At 45.2% G+C, this 18,380-nt stretch overlaps 1 protein-coding gene across 3 annotated transcripts in view; it reads left to right on the top strand.

The window, feature by feature from the left end:
- Nucleotides 1-16,748, top strand: part of KCTD20 (potassium channel tetramerization domain containing 20) — a 34,065-nt gene extending 17,317 nt beyond the window's left edge. For all 3 annotated transcript variants that reach the window (XM_058039858.1, XM_058039859.1, XM_058039857.1), the window contains exons 2-8: nucleotides 7,619-7,815; nucleotides 8,486-8,765; nucleotides 9,845-9,947; nucleotides 10,412-10,532; nucleotides 11,471-11,668; nucleotides 12,092-12,202; nucleotides 13,582-16,748. In XM_058039858.1, the coding sequence (XP_057895841.1) occupies nucleotides 7,668-7,815; nucleotides 8,486-8,765; nucleotides 9,845-9,947; nucleotides 10,412-10,532; nucleotides 11,471-11,668; nucleotides 12,092-12,202; nucleotides 13,582-13,874 (1,254 nt within the window). In that variant the 5' untranslated portion in view covers nucleotides 7,619-7,667 and the 3' untranslated portion in view covers nucleotides 13,875-16,748. The remainder of the gene's footprint in view (nucleotides 1-7,618; nucleotides 7,816-8,485; nucleotides 8,766-9,844; nucleotides 9,948-10,411; nucleotides 10,533-11,470; nucleotides 11,669-12,091; nucleotides 12,203-13,581) is intronic.
- The last annotated feature ends 1,632 nt before the right edge of the window (nucleotides 16,749-18,380 follow it).

Below are 18,380 nucleotides of genomic sequence, written 5' to 3' on the forward strand. Positions count from 1 at the left end.
CACTTTTTGCCTTTCTCTCTACTGGATGAGTTCTGTCACTCTGCCCAGCCCTCTGCAATGCCTCCCTGCCACTGGCAAGTTTTTATTGCAGGTGATCTGAGCTGACAGGCAGAATCATTTGGTTTTTCTCTTTCTCTGGGAAAGTCTTCATGTGATAATCAGAAGCAAATAGTTATTATGAAATTTAGAACTTGGATTGCTGCCTACTTGGCAATATTAGAATTTTTCAGCAGTTTGATGGCTGCTTTTTTATTTAACCAATGTTACCCAGCCCAGGGGAGATCCATTACCTCTGTGCTGCATTCCCTGCTGTGGTTTATACCTTACAGTGATTCCCCTAATCCTTATGTACAGGAAACATTCTCCTTATGTCTCTTAAACCCATGAGATTGCCCTTTTCCTCTCCAAAGTAGAAAGCCAATCGTTGCTAATTTGTTTCTCTGCTTTTATGTTTAGAGAAACTTTTGGAATATTCTAAGGAGACCTTTTAAGAATTTATGCTGGTTTTATCTGATATAAAGTTAGTTTTCTTCCTAGTAGCTTATGGGGGTTTGGAATTTAGCTGGAAAAAAAAGAGGTTGATAACACAGGGGTGTTTTATTTATTGCTGAGCAGGGCTCACACAGAACCAAGACCCCCAGTGGGCTGGGGGGTGCTCAGGAGCTGGGGACACAGCCAGGCCAGCAGACCCAGGGATGGATATTCCTCTCCTTATGGAAGTGGAATAAGAATCATACAGAGCTGGGGGAGGAAGGAACGGGGGGGATGTGAGGATGATGGTGTTTTTCTTTCCCTGGTAATGGAGCCCTGCTCTCCTGGGCATGGCTGAACACCTCCCTGCCCATGGAAAGTGGGGAATGAATTCCTTTTTTGCTTTACTTCCATGCACAGCCTTTATAGAGTCATAGAATGCCAGATTGGCTTGGGATAGAAGGAACTTTAAAATTCATCATATTCCACCCCCTGCCATGGCAGGGAGACCTCCCACTGTCCCAGGTTGCTCCAAGCCCCATCCAGCCTGGCCTTGGGCACTGCCAGAGATCCAGAGACAGCCACAGCTGCTCTGGGCACCTGTGCCAGGGCCAGGGAACAATTCCTTGCCAGTATCCCATCTGTCCCTGCTCTCTGGCAGTGGGCAGCCATTCCCCATGTCCTGTCACTCCAGTTCATTATCAGCAGTCCCTCTCTGGCTTCCTTGGAGCCCCTTCAGGTCCTGCAAGGTGCTGTGAGATCTCCACACAACCTTCTCTTCTCCTTTACCTATAAAATGTCTGGCTCTTAACCCACAAGTTCCTCCTCCGGTTCTCTCCCCATCCCACCAGGGAGCAGTGAGCACGTGGCTGTTTGGGCTCAGTTGCCATCTGGGGTTAAACCAGGACACAAATTAAAGCCAGGCTTTAGCCAGTGTGGAAAGACATGCAGCTCCATCAGAAATCCATCTTGTTCTCAGAGCAGGGCTGTGGAATTAGGTCAGGCACGCCCTGCGTGCGCGTGTTTCCTGCTTGCTCATATTTCTGAGAATAATTGGACATGGCAGTGTTTTTGTAGACTTAAAGGAGTGCTGTCACCTCAAAAATGAGTTGTTTGGAGTTTTATTTCTGTCGTGATGGTTAAGCTGTGGTTTAGGAAGAGGGGAGGATTGTTCACCAGCTGATTCACTCACTGCTGGTGCTTCCTCACTGTTTGCAATCCAAATGGTGAAGTAAAGCCACTCATTCCTACTATTCTTATTCTCTTACACCTTTTCTCTTGCCATGCCAAATCACAGTGAGACCCTGTGTAAGCTGGCAGGGCTTTATTCCTCAATGGATTTGGCAGCTAGACTTTTCATGATTTTTCTTTGAAGTTTCTGTGAAGTTCTTCATACCTAAAATACTCCACAATGGCTCTTTAAAAAAATTCCAATGAATATACCTTTATAAATATAATATAATATTGTATTTATGTAACACAGTAAATAAAAAGTAGAAACCAGCACATTTGTAGTGATGCTTTTGCATTTTCTTGCTTAATAACTGCTGTATCTAAATGGGTTTTCTCTGCTGGCCACCTTGCAGTATTTGAGTTTCTTTTCACCTTGTTCATGATGCTCTGTGCAGGTGAAGCCATTCAGCTCTTCCAGTAATGGGGTGAGAGCTGCATACATTGGGAAGTGACTTTTGGATGTGCTTTAGATCCCTTAGGGTGGGGAAGGATAATGTACTGAAGATGTCAGAGCCTCTTTACATTCCAGAACACTTCCTTAAGGCTTGCAAAGAGCAGGGATCAGCATCTTTATCTCTGCAAAACATTTGCAGCATGAATTGTTTGTACCAATGGGGCATTGCAAAATTAAAGTGTTTTCCACTTTGTGATTAAAAACAACTTAAATGTGACTTCCATGTTTTTCCCTCAACAAAAGACAAGTTCAAATAGAGATGATTTCAGTGGGACCACCAGCACAGGGGCTGGAGAACAGAGATGTTTGTGCAGTTGCACAGCTCATTCCTGACATTGTTGTGTTCCAGAGGAAGGAGTGGCTGCACTCCATCTATGGCCAGAGCCAGATGGGAATTTTGGTTTTTGATTCTGATACTGATTCCATTTTTAAAAAATTGAAATTGGAGGAGCTCTTTTGCTGATCTTTAGTGCTGAATGTGACATGGAGCTTTTGCTGCTCCTGAGTGCCCAGCTCCCACAGTCCAGCTGTGAGGCTTCAGCTCCCCTGTGTAGCTGCTCCTTCAGGATCTGAGCATGCAAACAAGTCCCAGAGAAGTGAGGAAAGACATCAGAGTGCCTGTTCACTGTGGTACCAGCCAATTGACACTTCCCAGAGGGTGCAAACGTGCATGGAAGGAGCCCTCTAAGCAGGGTGCTGACCTGGCAGTGTTTGTCCTGCTAGCACAGGGGAGCTGCTGGTGCAGGGCCAGGAGCTGAGGAGTGAACGTGCTCCAAGTCAGAAACACCTGAGCAGGCAGAGGACCTGCTGCTCTCAGGATTAGGAGCCTCAGGATTAGGTCTGTGCCTCTGTGTCCCTGTTTTCTCTCATAAAACACTTCCCTGCAGTGCTTCCCAGGGCTCTTAGGAGCAATGAGCAGTTAGTATTTGTAAAAAGCTTTGAAGCTGAATGGTGCTAATTATTATTTATAGGCATTCATTCTCACCACGGGTAGTTCTCCTTGATCCTGGCCATGAAAGGAAACCAGGACATTTGTAAGCTGGTCAGGCAGGAGTTTGGCCTTGAAGTCTTTATTATGTACTTGTTTCCCCACTGGGTTCTGGGTGTGTTTGCAATATATTTGTCACATTAAATGACCAGTTTGGGGATTTATTGTACCAGCCAGATGTGCCAAAAGATCTTTACTCATTTCCCTCAGTTCTGCTGACACACAACCTGCAGGATTTTGGCCTGCCAGGAGACAGGGAAATGCCATCAGCCTGAGCTGGGTTGGTGATCAGCAGGACTGGATGTTCCACTTCCAGGAAAGGGGAAAGTCAGATCTTCTGCTTGGGAGAGCCACCACATTGCAAAGAGCAGCTGTTTTCAGCAGGTTTTGCTGGTGCTCAACGTTGAAGAAAACAGAAAAGAAAGAGGAGAAAGATGTCAAACAGCTGGGCCATTTTTTCCCTGACAGTCTTGCTTAAGCAGCAGAAGAGGGGGAATGACAAGGGAAAATTGGTGTATTGTAGTTCCTGAGTAACTGGTGATGGTTCTGTAAATAATTGCTGAGCTGCTGTAGTTAAGGACTCTGCTGAAGGGTGTGCAGGGTCTCTGCATTTAATTCAGAGCTTGAGGTGATGAACAAAGGTTTCAACATTGACCCAGCCCAGTTTGGTTGTTGTGAAATTCAGTCTGTTGGTGTTTCATGTTGTTTGACATCACTTCAATGGGGCTTGTAAGGCAGAGCTCTGGGGGAGTTGTGGAGTCTGAGTGTCCCTGAATAACTCTGCTCTTTGCCTTCATATACTCTGTTATTGATCTGATTTCCTGCCTAATTTCTCCTCTCTGCTGAGCAATGCATTAAATAGTCAAGAGATTGTTCAGGCACCGCAAGGGGAGGTTGTTGGCAGAGCTGCAGCAATTCATCACTCCTGGAAGAAAGAGGCCCAATAAGTAAATTTTATGCTTATCTTGTTTTCTTAATGGAGTTCTTGTCAGCTCACGGAGCAAATCCTGTTCCCTGGTGAGTGTGGTAGCATCAGCTTTGTCAGGGATATTGTTTCAGTGTAGGAAAGTTAATGCTGGGGGAGAAGAGTTCCTGAGCACAGCCCAGTGTGGTGTCTGTTCCTCTGAGCCACCTGGGTTAGGGACAGGTGTCCCTTGAGATGCTTTAAGGTCCCTCCAGCCCAGAACATTCTGGGGTTCCTCCTGGCAGCCTGCAGGTCCCAAGAATTATTCCCTTTAAGGGCTTTCCCTTAGGGTTAGGGTTATGATTATATATCTGATTTTTTATATATATATTATGTATATATGTGTGTGTGTGTGTGTATATATATTTAAAATATAGATATCATATATATAAATATAATATATAATATATAATCATATATATTATATGTGTATATATATGATATATATATTGTATATATATATCATATATATATACACACATATAATATATGATTATATATTATATATATTTTTATATATCATATATATGCACAAAATATATAATATATGATTTTATATATTTTATATATATATATATACATAATATATAATATATGATTATATATTATATCTGCTCAATAAGGGTATTCCTTTCCCCATCTCAAAATGCTTTTCCCCGAGTAAATCAAACTGCATTTTAAAAAATAGGTTTTGGTTTTCAGTGCAGTTACCCAAATTTTAAAGCATTTTGGTTCAGATTACAGATTGCAGGATGTTTTGAGTTGAAAGGGATCCTCAAGGATCATTGAGTCCAAATCTTCAGTGAATGGCCCATGCAGGGATTGAATGTACAACCTTGGTGTTATCAGCATCATGAGCTGATAACTGAGCTAATCTCAGGGTCAAAACATACAATATAATAAATCAGTGAATGTGTTTGAAATCACATTGTTAGTGGTATAAATACTTTAACCTTTACAGTCTTGAAAAATTCCATTTCCTCACAATAATTAGAGTGCTGTGATACAGGGGAATAGTTGACTTTTTGTTCCACTGGACATTGTCAGTTCTGGAATGGATTTAAAGGCTTTTGGGGGGAAGGGGTAGGGGTGGGCTTTTTTTTCCCTCCAGGATGTTTTAGAGTATGTGACTTTTCATATTTAGATTTCCCTCCACACCCCTGTGTCCCACTGCTGGCACTGCTGGGCATTTTCCCCCCCGTTGCTGCTCTGGCACACGAGAGAAGAGGGCAGAGTGTGACAGTGTTCACAGGGGATTCTGGATGAGGGAAGAGATGAGGATCTGACTCCATGTTTCAGAATGCTTGATTTATTATTTTATGATATATATTACATTAAAACTTTACTAAAAGAATAGAAGAAAAGGTTCTCAGAAGGCTGGCTAAGCTAAGAATAGAAAGGAATGAATAACAAAGGTTTGTGGCTCAGACAGAGAGCCGAGGTAGCTGGGCTGTGATTGATTAATTATAAACATCCAAGATGGGCCAATCAAAAATCCACCTGATGCATTCCACAGCAGCAGATAACCATTGTTTACATTTTGTCCCTGAGGCCTCTCATCTTCTCAGGAAGAAAAAATCCTAAGGAAAGGATTTTCATAAAAAGATGTCTGCGACAGCAGAGGGTTGCTCAGATTGTTCACATGGAGTTTGTGTTACTTTTGTTCAGGTAAAAGATTTGTTCATGTGTGACCACATCCATCCCTCTTAAGCTGTGAGTAAAGGTTCTTCACCCAGAGGGTGCTGGGCACTGACCAGGCTCCCCAGGGAATGGGCACAGCCCCAAAGCTGCCTGAGCTCCAGGGACTGTTGGGCTGTCTGTGCAGGGCCAGGAGCTGGACTCAGTGATCCCTGTGGGTCCCTTCCAGCCCAGGATATTCCATGATTCTCCCTGGAGGATGCTTGGTCACACAGTTCAGTTTTAGGTGGTCCTGCAAGCAGCAGGGAGGTGGACTCTCATACTGATGTTCTCCCCCAACTCAAGATATTCCAGGAGTCTATTCCCAGGTACAAGGCAGCATTCTCAGGGGTTTCTGCTAAGGGTTTTCTCCAGGGTCCGGGCAGCCAGGACAGGAAAGCAGCCTGGAAGCTGTGGAAGAGGGACTTTTCCCACACTGAGTATTTTGGCAGTGCTCTGGGTGCTGTTCAGGATGCTGGAACTGAGATGACCCTTGGGGGCTCCTTGTGTCACTGTGCTGCCAGCCAAAAAAAAAAAATTATTTTGTCGTGGCCAAAAATCTTCCTTTGGATGACCATCACATGATGTGTAAGCAGCAGATTTTCTAAAAATACACAGATATAATAATGCTGGCAACTTAGAATTGGGTTTACAGAACAAAAGGAATGAATTGTTATTCCTTTTTAAAATTCTCATTAGGAATAAAATGCTTAATTCAGACTGCCAGTAGCAATGGGCTTCAAACTCACCACTGAACTGCTCATTAAAGCCTCAGCAGGTGCTGGCCAGAAAACTCAGCAACTCTGACTTGGCATTTTGCTGTTTTATTAGTGCTGTGTTTTATCTGCTTTGTCTCTGCCAGAGATGGCACCCACAGGCCCTGCAGTCATCATTCAACCAAGGGAAACACACAGGACAATTGTTCTGCAGGGGGGAAATTGGAAAAATTCATTAATGAGGAAATTGGTGTTTTATGTTTGAGAGAGTGAAAGGAAAACACTTGAAAGCAAGAAAGGAGAGCTGGTTCTTGTCCAGAGCAGAGCAAATGCCAGAGAGAATGAGGGAAAGAGACAGCAAAGAGATCTGATCTGTTGGGAGATAGAAAGGGGTGAAGTGGGTCTTAGAGATAGGAGGAAGGAATTTTACTTGGAAAAAAAAGGAAGCTGTGACTCTACATATGCTGGAAGAGCATTCCAGATGTGGCAGTGGTTAAAGCATCCTGTGTGGGGCTGCTCCAGCCGTGGCTGCTCTGCACTGTCCCAGCGTTTGTTGTGGGACTGTGGTGGGTTAAATACTGGGGGGAGCACTGTGTGACAGCACAGCATAAATCAGGAGGAAAGAACCAAAACCAAGCAATGATTGGGAGCAGGGAACCTCCTGGTCAAACCTCAGAGTGGTTGAGCGGCAATGCCTGAGCTGTTAACTGGGAAAATGTTCTATTTCAGGCTGTAAGCATGTTATAGAGCTCATTTGGCCAGGACTGAGAGTCAAGAATATAAACATTTTTAAAGGAGGAGTTGCCAGAAAGGTATTTGCAGGAACTCACATGTGATCTAAATACACCAGTGGCTTTAGACTTAGCTTTAAAAAAGTGAAGGTCTATAGATTAAATGGACTTAATAGACCCCTGATTGCTTTAAAATCTTTTTTCCCCTCTTTCCATGTGAGGGTAGGGGCATAACAAGCACCATAAGCCTCTGAAACACAGTTAAATACCTGAAGAAATGCCTTTTGAGCCTGAGGGACCTTATTTGTGGTACCAGATACAGAGATTTGAACTTACTTGCTTGGGAGTTTCTTCCTGAACTAACAACCTGGATTCTCTCTCCAGCTCTTCTCTTAGGAAACGCCACCAACTCCTCACAGCACGGAAGCCCAGCATGAATGGGAACTGTGCTGGGGGCACAGACTGGGTGAGAAATCTGGAGTCCAGTTGTCCTGTGGAAAACAGAACTGTAGCAGCCCATGAGTCAGAAGAAAGCTCTGTGGTGTTAGGAGGTCACAGCCCTGCAGTTCCCAGGACTGAGGGTAAGGATAATGCCCTCAACGTTGTAATCTTTGAGGGAGATTATTTTTTGGGCTTTAAGGGAGATTATTTTTTGGGCTTTAAGGGGTGTTGTGTTTTGGAGAATGTTCCAGTATCACAGGGCAGTTTGCACTGGGCAGTATGTGCCCTGCTTGTGCCAGGTGCTCCAAAGGTCAGAGGTTCAGAGCAGGGTTCAGCATCTTGGCAAGAGCATCCCACAGGAGTGTCCTGGCCAGCCTGGAGCTGGCCCTGAGCAGATTCACTGCAGGCATCTGGGTAGTCCTGTGTGCCCACCACAGACTGGCACTGGGCACTGCTGCCTTACACCACCCTGCTGAGGTGTGTGCTGCTGCTCAGCTTCCTGTGGGAGTCCTGCCAGCAAGCTGGGTCTGTATTTCTGACCTTGTTTAATTCCTGTGCTCCTGCCCTTTTCAGCTGAATCCATCTTGCTTTAACAAGGAACATTAAGCACCATGGCTCACCAAAACATCCAGCTGCTGGTGCAGTTCAATAACAGCCCAGTTTTATGTCATATAACATCACCCTGACAGTTATGACATCCTTAAGTATTGCATGACTCAGTTTTCTCATTTCAGTAGGAAGTGTTACTATGAAATTATGTTTTTTAATAAATTCTCTCCTTTCCTTGCAATGTTTGTTTGTGTCCCTCAGGTTTGGATTCTGAATGCCGACACAACACTTGCCCAGTAAATCCCCAGCTCTGTAGCATGCTGTCTGCTCCTGAAGAGCCTCACAACTGCCATATCCCAGATGGAAATAAGAGACAGCTGGAATATTTTAATGCCCAGGAACGCCATGGATGCTGTGCATTGTCTTCAAGTAGCAGTTCCCAGACAGTAGCTCCAGAGAAAGTGACCCTGGTGGTGGATGGCACCCGCTTTGCAGTGAATCCCCAGATCTTCACTGCTCACCCTGACACCATGCTGGGAAGGTGGGTCACTTCTCTTACCTTCAAGGTACCTCAAGACAATCTAATTTATTTTTCTTTTTAATGGAATAAACATGTAATGTTTGTTTTGTGATCTCATCTGTACACACCTCAGTCAGAATTTGGCTGTGAGTGAGGCCCAGAAGGCCTGACCAGATGGAGAGTTGGTGGTTCTCTAGATAAGTCTCCCTTTGATCCATGTCCATCAAAACATGCACACTTTTAGCCAAAGATGATTTCCTTTACCTTCTCTCCAAGTGTTTGCCTGGTCTGTCAGCTGTACATCTGTCCCCAGCTGATAACCCTCCTCCTGAATGGGGAGTGTGATAACGCTCCATCCCTTCCTGCTGCCACCTCTTGGTACTCTCCTGAAAGAGAAGTTACTCAGCTCCTTCTGAGAGGTTGGAGCCTGTTGCTGCACCAAGAAATCCTCGTGTGCTGCATTGCCAGGGGTGCTGTATTGCCAGCATTTCCACCTCTCTGGCCAAAGGGTTGTGGTGGGTCACTGACCCTTGCATGGATTATTGTGTAAAACAAGGCATTTAAACTCATGTGGATTTATCTGGTGTAGGTCAGTGCAAGGGCTTTATTGTCTGGGGATTTTCTGCCCCAGGACTGAATGATCTGTTCCTTTGGCTTGTTCCTTAGAGTGCAGTAGCCATAGCAACAGAGGCCTCCCTGAGCCAAATCTTGTCCTTATTTACTGAGGAAGAGATTGGAGTGGAGATTTAAGTTGCTGTATCTCTGTGACACTGCTGGGCTTCATCACAGAATCATGGCATGGCCTCAGCTGCAAGGGACCTTGAAGCTCAGTTCATTTCACCCCTGCCATGGGCAGGGACACCTTCCACTATCCCAGATTACTCCAAGCCTCATCCAGCCTGGCCTTGGACACTTCCAGGGCTGGGGCAGCCACAGCTGCTCTGGGCAGCCTCTGCCAGGCCCTCCTCGCCCTCACAGGAAAGAATTTTCTTACCTCTCTTTTTCTCTGAAATTTTTCTCTGAAATTTTCACCTCTTTGTCTCTGAAATAAATCTATTTCTGTGTTCTTGTGCACTCACACAGTTCTTTACCTCTTTCAGGATGTTTGGGCCAGGCAGAGAATACAATTTCACCCGGCCAAACGAGAAGGGCGAGTACGAGATCGCAGAAGGGATCAGCTCTGCCGTGTTCCGCACCGTGCTGGTAAGGGCAGCTGGGGAGAAAAGAAACAAACAATCTGTTTGTCACACAGCTGAGCCATCTCCAGGCACTCCCTGGAACATTCTGGTTTTAGGTTTTGCGTTGTAATTTCTAAAGAAAAAATGTAGCTTTGGTATAAGTCCACATTTCAGATATAAGCTCATGTTGCCTTTTACCTTTTCTGTGTCCTGCTGTTGTAATTCCTAAGCTGTATCCTGACCTTGTGGTTGTATATAAATACATATTGCATATGAGATGTTATGAAACCCTGTGCCATGGAAAGGTTTTAACTGGAGCTCATAATTTATCAGACCAAAAACATGTAGTTTGTCAGACAAGCAGGGCTATTTTATAAATAGTTTCAGTATTTCTCCAATACTAATAAGCAAAATAAAGAACTAATTAGGAATATCATAGTCCAAGATGTTCACAGTTTTTCTCTCCAAAACCTGTCCTTTTATTCACAGGATTATTACAAAACCGGAATCATTAACTGCCCTGATGGGATTTCCATCCCAGACCTTCGAGACACATGTGATTACCTCTGCATAAACTTTGATTTCAACACAATCAAATGTCAAGATTTAAGTAAGTATGGAGAGAAATCAGCTTTTAGGAGATCATCTGCAGGGCGTTGAGCACTCTGATTCTGGTTCAGTGTAGTTCTTAATCTTGAGCTTTAGTTTAAGCATGAACACATGGATTTCACTGGGGCTCAAGGTGCATTTAAACAGCTTCCTTTTGGCTGCTTCAATCCAAAGTGAAGTGACCAAATCCTTCAGAACACAGGCACTTAGCTCCAAAAGCAAATTACAAACATTTTAGTCTCTTTTTCTAACAGAGGCTGAGCAGAGCTTGCTGTTACTGCCAACAAAATGATGGCTGAAAGCAGGATTATAACCCCTAACCAAAATGTACCAGAGAATCATGAATAATTTAAGCTAAAGGCTGATGGGCAGAGCAGGAACCAAGGATACCAAATCTGGAGAGCAGTAGAATTCCTGGTCTTGAAGGGATTTGATTGGGAACAGCTTTTTGGTGGGCATGCTGGCAAAGAGAAGTACTTTTAACACAAACAGGTCTGTGAAAGGCACTTCACTGAAATGGGGTGTGTGGTATCATAACACAGGCTGTGGGTGGAATTTCCTGCCCTGTTCTCTGGTGAGTGATCACAGAGAAGGCAGTAAAATGTGCTTTCAAGGGCAGAGGTTGTTGCTGGAAATTCAAGTTAAGTATCATAATGAATTAATTATTCAGTCTATTACTGTTTCACTGTATTGATTGGAGCTTGGTGGGTTTTTAATGGGAATGGAATGGTTCTGCAGTGCAATTTGCATCCCATTTGAAATGCAGTCTGCACTTCTGACTTTGCCAGTTCTGGATCTGGAGGCTGTTGATGCGTCTGAACATATGTTGAGCATTTTGTCTGAAGAAGAATCTGGCTGTGCTCTCGGATGGATCTGGGAAGTGCAGAGCTGAGATATTTTCATGCTGCAGCAAAGCTGCTGTGCTCTGTGTCCCCTCAGGTGCTCTGCTACACGAGCTGTCCAACGATGGGGCTCACAAGCAGTTTGACAGCTACCTGGAGGAGCTGATCCTGCCCATCATGGTGGACAGCGCGCGGAAGGGCGAGCGCGAGTGTCACATCGTCGTGCTGACCGACGAGGACACCGTGGACTGGGACGAGGATCATCCACCTCCCATGGGAGAGGAGTATTCACAAAGTAAGGGCTCTGCACTCTGTTCCACACACACCCAGCCATAAGGAAAGGGTACATTCCCAGTCTGGCTTCCTCCAGGAGGAGATGCTGGCACATGGAGCCCTGGTGCTGTTGGAGGCAGGATGCCTGGCTAGTTAAAACTGATCCCAGCACTCACTGTACTTTTCCTCCTGTTTCTGCCTCCCCTTAGCCTTTCCTTAATGAGGGAATATTCTTTGCTTTACACTCCCATCACCACCCAGTCTATCGAGACTGTGATTTGCATCTCTGCCCTCCCAAAAGGAAGTGCTATTAATCCCAGTGAGGAAAACACACACCTGAAATAATCCTTGGAATCCACACCTGGCTTTTGGCACAGCAGAGCATGCCAGAAGCAGGGAGGAGGTTCCTCTTTGTTGATTCTAATCACCCCTTTTATTTCTCAAGTCCTTTACAGTTCCAAGCTGTACAGATTCTTCAAGTACATTGAGAACAGGGACGTGGCAAAGGCTGTGTTGAAGGAACGGGGTCTGAAGAACATTCGCATTGGCATCGAAGGTAAGGTGCTGCTTCAGCAGGGGAAATGCATGTTCAGGTGACTCCACAGTCAGCAAAGCCTGATTTCTTCTGAAATCCAGGCATTTCCTTGTTTACTCTGTGTTTTACATTGATTCTTACAAATCCAGTTAAAACTCAACATGTTTTTCCTTTACCTCTACCGTGTTCCACTGAAATTGGCCAGGGGGTTTAAAAGTTAAAGGAAAGTGAAAGGTACATAACATGTAGGAGACAGACTTGTCTCCTTAGGAATGAGTAAACAGGAAACAGGAGTCAAATGTTTCCACCTGCTGATCCAAGCTTTCCCTTAGGGAGCTTAGAGAATGCTGAGCTCTGTCCTGGGAGACTTATTTTTATAGTAGCTGTGTTTGCTCACAGAATGGCTGGTGCTGTGAGGCACCTGCAGGCTGACTACACACAGTGCTGCACCCTCGTGTCAGGGAATCATGGAATTGTTTAGGTTGGAAAAACCCTCTAAGATTATTGAGTCCAACCATTAACCCAGCACTGCTAAGCCTACCACATCCCCAAGTGCCACATCCACATGTCTTTTAAATCCCTCCATCCTGGACAGCCTGTGCCATGGCTGGACAACCTTGGTGAAGAAATTTTCTATAATATCCTATTTAAACCCCTCCAGCACAGCTTGAGGCTGTTCCCTCTTCTCCTGTCCCTGTTCCCTGGCAGCACAGCCCAACCCCCCCAGCTGTCCCCTCCTGTCAGGAGCTGTGCAGAGCCACAAGGTCTCCCCTGAGGCTCCTTTTCTCCAGGCTGAGCCCCTTTCCTGCTCCCTCAGCCACTCCTGATGCTCCAGATCTTTCCCAGGGACACACTCCAGCCCCTCAATGTCTGTCTTGTGAGGGGCCCAAAACTGAACACAGTACTCAAGGTGCCTCAGGAGTGCCCAGCACAGGGGATAATCACTGCCCCTGGCACTGAGCTGGATGGACCATGGCTGCCTACAGCCCAGGTGCCCATGACCTTGTTGCCCACCTGGGCTCATGTTTAGCCTTGACTCCTCATTTCTCCCCACATAACCTCAGTACATCCTCATAGTCCTCTTGATTTATCTGATCCTTTTTCCTTCTCATCCTCACTGCCTCATCTTTTGACACATCTGCTCCTGGAGATTTAAGTTTTCCTTCTTGAAGGATGCCCAGCCTTCCAGGACTGTTTTTTGGGAGAAAAGAGAACAGTCTTTTGCAAATCAGTAATATTAAATGTGGAATGTGAGCATTTGTCTGGAATCTGAGCATTTTTCTGCTCAGTTGTGCGTGTGTCCCACGCTGACCCCACAGTCACTCCTACCTGGGTGTTCTGGAATCCTGTTGTCTCTTTGTGAATCAGAGGGGGAACTGAGTGTCTCTCTGTGTTTCCAGGGTACCCCACGTGCAAGGAGAAGGTGAAGAGGAGGCCTGGTGGCCGCTCTGAGGTGATCTACAACTACGTGCAGCGTCCCTTCATCCAGATGTCCTGGGAGAAGGAGGAGGGCAAGAGCCGCCACGTGGATTTCCAGTGCGTTCGCAGCAAATCCCTGACAAACCTGGTCACGGTGGGGGATGATGTCTCAGAGGACCACGAGGTTATCATGCATCACCCCCCTCAGGTGGATGAACTGGACAGGCTGAATGCCCCCTTCTCCCAAATGGTTGTTAATGATCTACCAGATTAGTGTGGCTCAGGGTGGAGAAATCCTGCTGGAGGTGGGAAGTTCTCACCACAGTTTCATCCCAGGTGATGGGACACAGACTCCTGCCAGGTGCTTTATCCTCGTTCATGCTCTTACTACGTTGTCATATTTCAAGCATGTTAATAAAGAGCCACACTCCATAGTCTTAATTGTGCAATCAAAAGCAACATCTGCTCAGACAAAAAGGAAATGACCTGTTGTTTCTACTACAAAGGCTTCTGGATTGTGGGTGCTGAATATTTTATCTGAACTTCTGAAAGAAGAGCACAAGTGTGGAAATGTCTTGTGGGACATGAGAGAGGAAATTCTGGGCCTGTCAAGACAAAGCTTTCCTTCGCCATGAGGCACAGCTTTGTTTTTGTGAGTTACAGAGGAGTGAACATCAAAGCAGGACAGATGATATTCTATATCAACCAGCAGAAATGTAGCACAGTGTGACAGCAAAGCCTGAGCATGGAGGAATCTGTTTGCACTGCCACCTGGCTTTGGGTCCAGCGTGGTGTACTGCTGCCCTAGGAAGGAGGAAGCAGTTCAATAGGAAGCATATTCACAGGAATTCCCCATCTGTACTTCTCTGTGAGATGGAATCATTGTTTTTAGGGATGTTTTCTGCTAAGTTCAGTAAAATGAGTAGATCGTGCTGAAGGAAAACCCAAAAAAGACTGTAGCTGATATTTTACCAATAAAATAAATCTGTTAATAGCCACATAGATGTAAGAAGCTTTCTAGAGGTGACTGTGCATACTGAAGACTTTGTGTTGTCTTCTCCATCCCCCTGCTAAGACAAACAAAGCCAGTGGAGGAGCTCCCAGTTTACTACCTGAGTAAAATCCTTGTTCTCATCAACCTTAGTCAGAATTGCTGTAGACTCTCCAAGGAGCTGCTGCAGCAGCTTTAAAAAAAACAGCTTTTCTTCCCCATTTGGAACTGACTGGGCCGTTTTTCTGTCAGGCAGGTAAGAAATACCAATAGTAAACCAGCTCTAAGAAGAGAAAAGTGCACATACCTGGGAACAACTCCTTTACTGCTCTGAGTGTTATCCTGATCTCAGTGTTATCCTGATCTATGTAAGGCTCTGGGAATTTGGGTTCAGGGCCAGCAAAGCTGTGACTGTAAGAGCAGGCACACTTTAGGCTGGTTTAGCTCAGGTGGATTGGAGCCTCACTGATTCTGCTCCTGCAGCACTGAGTTCCCTGTGGGAGTTCCTGTGGGAGCTGATTTAACCCCTGATGAGTCCACAGTGAGTTCTGCACTACCCCAGCTGAGCTGAGAGCACCCAGAACTGAGCTGCCTCACAAAGCCATCCCTTCTGAGGCTGTGTAAAGGCTCTCTGTACCCAAACCAGAGTTTTAAAACATGGTGCTGGTGCAAAGAAAAGCTGATACCATCCAAGAAGGAGAGGGACAGAGCTCCTCACAGAACTGGGCACGTCAGTGCTGCTCTGGCAAAGGTGTTGAAACCTGCATTTCATGAGTGTTATCTGGTCAGATTTGGCAAAACTGAGGTGTAGGTATCAATCTGGTCCTTGAAAGTTTAATCTTTTTTTGCCAGGCTGCAACATCAAGCAAATTTGTATTGTTCTCCTTCTGACTGCCATGTGCATGGTGAATTGAGAGTGAAATTTGCTGCTGTTTGCTGCCAAGGTGTTTGTGGTTTTCAGTGCAAGTAACATAATGAGATCAAGCAGAAATTTTTAGTTGCAAGTAACAAATCTCTGCCAAGGCACATTTTAGTTTCCATTAGTATGGATAGAAGTTCCATTCTCTCAGTATTTCCATTCTTAGCTTCTTTCCCAAGTGCAGCAAAAAGATTTCTTCTAAAAAGAAGTGCCTATGGGAAGATTTCAAGAGTTCTAGGTGTTCAGATGCCTAAATTTCTCTTGACTACTTTTGAAAACTCCTCCCTGTGTGTGTTTGGGTCAGTAGAGATAAGTGTCCTTTGGTGCCTGCACAGAGCTGGGGGGATGTGCAGACACTCCAGTGTTGCTCCAGATGAATTGTTATTTTTGTGGTAGAGAAAAGAAGACACATGGACCATGAACCGCCACCAGGGGCCAGGCCAAGCCCAGTCCTTGCCTTGGTATGAGCTGTTCCTCAGGACAGCAGAAGCACTGGTGAGCCCTGCAGTGGTGGAACTCATCCCTAGGCCCTGAGTGCCCAGCAGTGATGGCCCCCAAGCTCTGTGATTGTTTTCCAGTGTGGATTTATTTCCCCAGCAGTGTCAGGTTGAAGTAAATGAGTGTTGGTATTGCCCAGCTGAGCTGGAATTGGAGGTTCCACACGTTCTGCTCTAAGGACTGGAGTGTGGGTGTTGTTTTAGGACTGTGTCAAGGCATCAGGTGCTGAGAATTCACCTCAGCAGCACTTTTGGGATCTGACAGCTAAAGGATCATATCCAGGCAAACCAAATCCCACCCAGTGTGTCCCTGAGCCCAGGGGCAGTTCAGCCTCTGGAAGGATCCAGGCATTGATTAAACTGCACCAGGCCCTCTTGGGAGTTACAGGCAGTGCCTGTAGGAGTTTGTGATTCCCTGTGCAATCAGCTGGACCTTCAGCATGGGATGCACATTGCCCAGCTCCCATGATTTCCATGCAAATTTACCACTTACCCACTGTGGTTTATTGGCTTTCCCAAGTAATTATTCCTTCTGGATTTTTAATTTTGTTAGTAGAGTGAGTTCCACTGGAACACTGAATCAAATTTTAAAAGTGTTTGCTTTTCCTCCTTGCACGGTCACCTACTTCAAGTACAAGGTCAACTTTTGTCTTACTCTGGATGTACTGAAGTGCTTCTGTGCTGTGTATGGACCCCAAATGTATGGTTTCTTTTCTGTATTAAAGTATAAATTATATGTGACTTGTTTGGCTCCTTTAACAATTGTTTTAAATGTGGAGTAGAACAGGCAGGGCATGGAGAGCTACAAGGTTTTGTTTCTTTGCTTCATTAAGTGTGGGTTGTGATTCCAAAGGCTTAGGAGTAGTTTGGCATCAGAGCCTGGTTTGCAGGGAGGTGTTCCCACCATTTGTGCTGAGAGGACCCCAGAGTTTACTTCATCTCTACACCTCATTGCAGTGCTGTTCTAAAGGCAGCACTGACAACACTCCTCGAGCCACAAACTGCAGCATCTCTAACAACCCCCAGTGGTTTTGTTCAGTGCTGTGAAAGGTGTTCTTCACTTTTACCTACTTGTCTTCAGAAGAAAACAGCTTTGGAGCAGATCTGGCTTTGATTTCCATCTTCAGCCTTGGATGTACTTCAGGCTTCTCTTGATGAAGGTTGGCAAGGCACTAAAAGTTTGAATAAGGTGGAGACCTCACAGCACCTTCCACTACTTGGAGAGGCTACAAGAAAAGTGGAGGACTTTTCATCAGGACCTGGACAAGGGGATGGATTCCCACTGCCAGAGGGCAGGGATGGATGGGATATTGGGAAGGAATTGTTCCCTGGGAGGGTGGGCAGCCCCTGGCACAGGTGCCCAGAGCAGCTGTGGCTGCCCCATCCCTGGCAGTGCCCAATGCCATGGTGGGGCTTGGAGCAACCTGGGATAGTGAAGATGTCCCTGCCCATGGCAGGGTGTTGGAATGGATGAGCTTTAAACCCTTCCAACCCAAACCATTCCAGGATTCCCTGATTCCTGTTTGTAAAGCACAACATACCAACAAGAGTGTGTTTACTAAGAGGATTTTATTTACACAACACAATCGCTCCATAAAAAGTTGACTACACCTGCCAAATTGCACAGTGCAATTTTGTAACAGCTTTTAAATATTTACAGAACACTTTTTCAACTTCGAGGTTAAGGCAGAGTCAGGGCACAGTGATAAGAAACACTTAGTGCAGCTTTGTGCTAGGCATGATACAGAGATGAACTGGCAGCATTAGGTGTTCAGATCCATTGGAAATTCAGATTGGAATTACTTCTACAAATCCAGCAACTGTAGCTCAAAAAAAAAAAAAAAAAAAAAAAGTAAAAATGTTTGGCTACCATGGGAGATGTAACAGGCATACAAAATCCTTACTGTCAGCAGTGAAATGTGGATCCTGGAAGGAGATACTGCAGGAGATACTGCACTTTTTTCCCTAATGTTGGTATAAAACTGGAACAGGATGCAGGCTTACAGTGCACCTGGGATACAGAACCTCCTGCAGGACTGGATTCAAACACATCCAGCTTTTGCTGGAAGACAACAGGAATGAGGTACCCAACTGCTCCTTGTGCCTTTGAAAACTTCACCTTGGACTCCTGTGACACACCTGAGGGGTCCCACTTCAAACACAGCACTAAAAATGCACAATACACAGTACTAGAGAGTTGGTTTTTCACAGCAACTTATCACAACTTAAAATGGTTTAGCTTCTTCATCTTTGGTATTTATAAATAAAAATGCTGGTCCCTTTCAGTAAAGGGCTAAGAATGCAGCTATTATCTCAAAATCATTTGTTCCTAATCCACAGCAGCTTCAAAGGATTTTGATTTTTGTTTTTATT

The sequence above is a fragment of the Melospiza georgiana genome, chromosome 23 (genome assembly GCF_028018845.1).
Source record: "Melospiza georgiana isolate bMelGeo1 chromosome 23, bMelGeo1.pri, whole genome shotgun sequence".
NCBI lineage: Eukaryota > Metazoa > Chordata > Aves > Passeriformes > Passerellidae > Melospiza > Melospiza georgiana.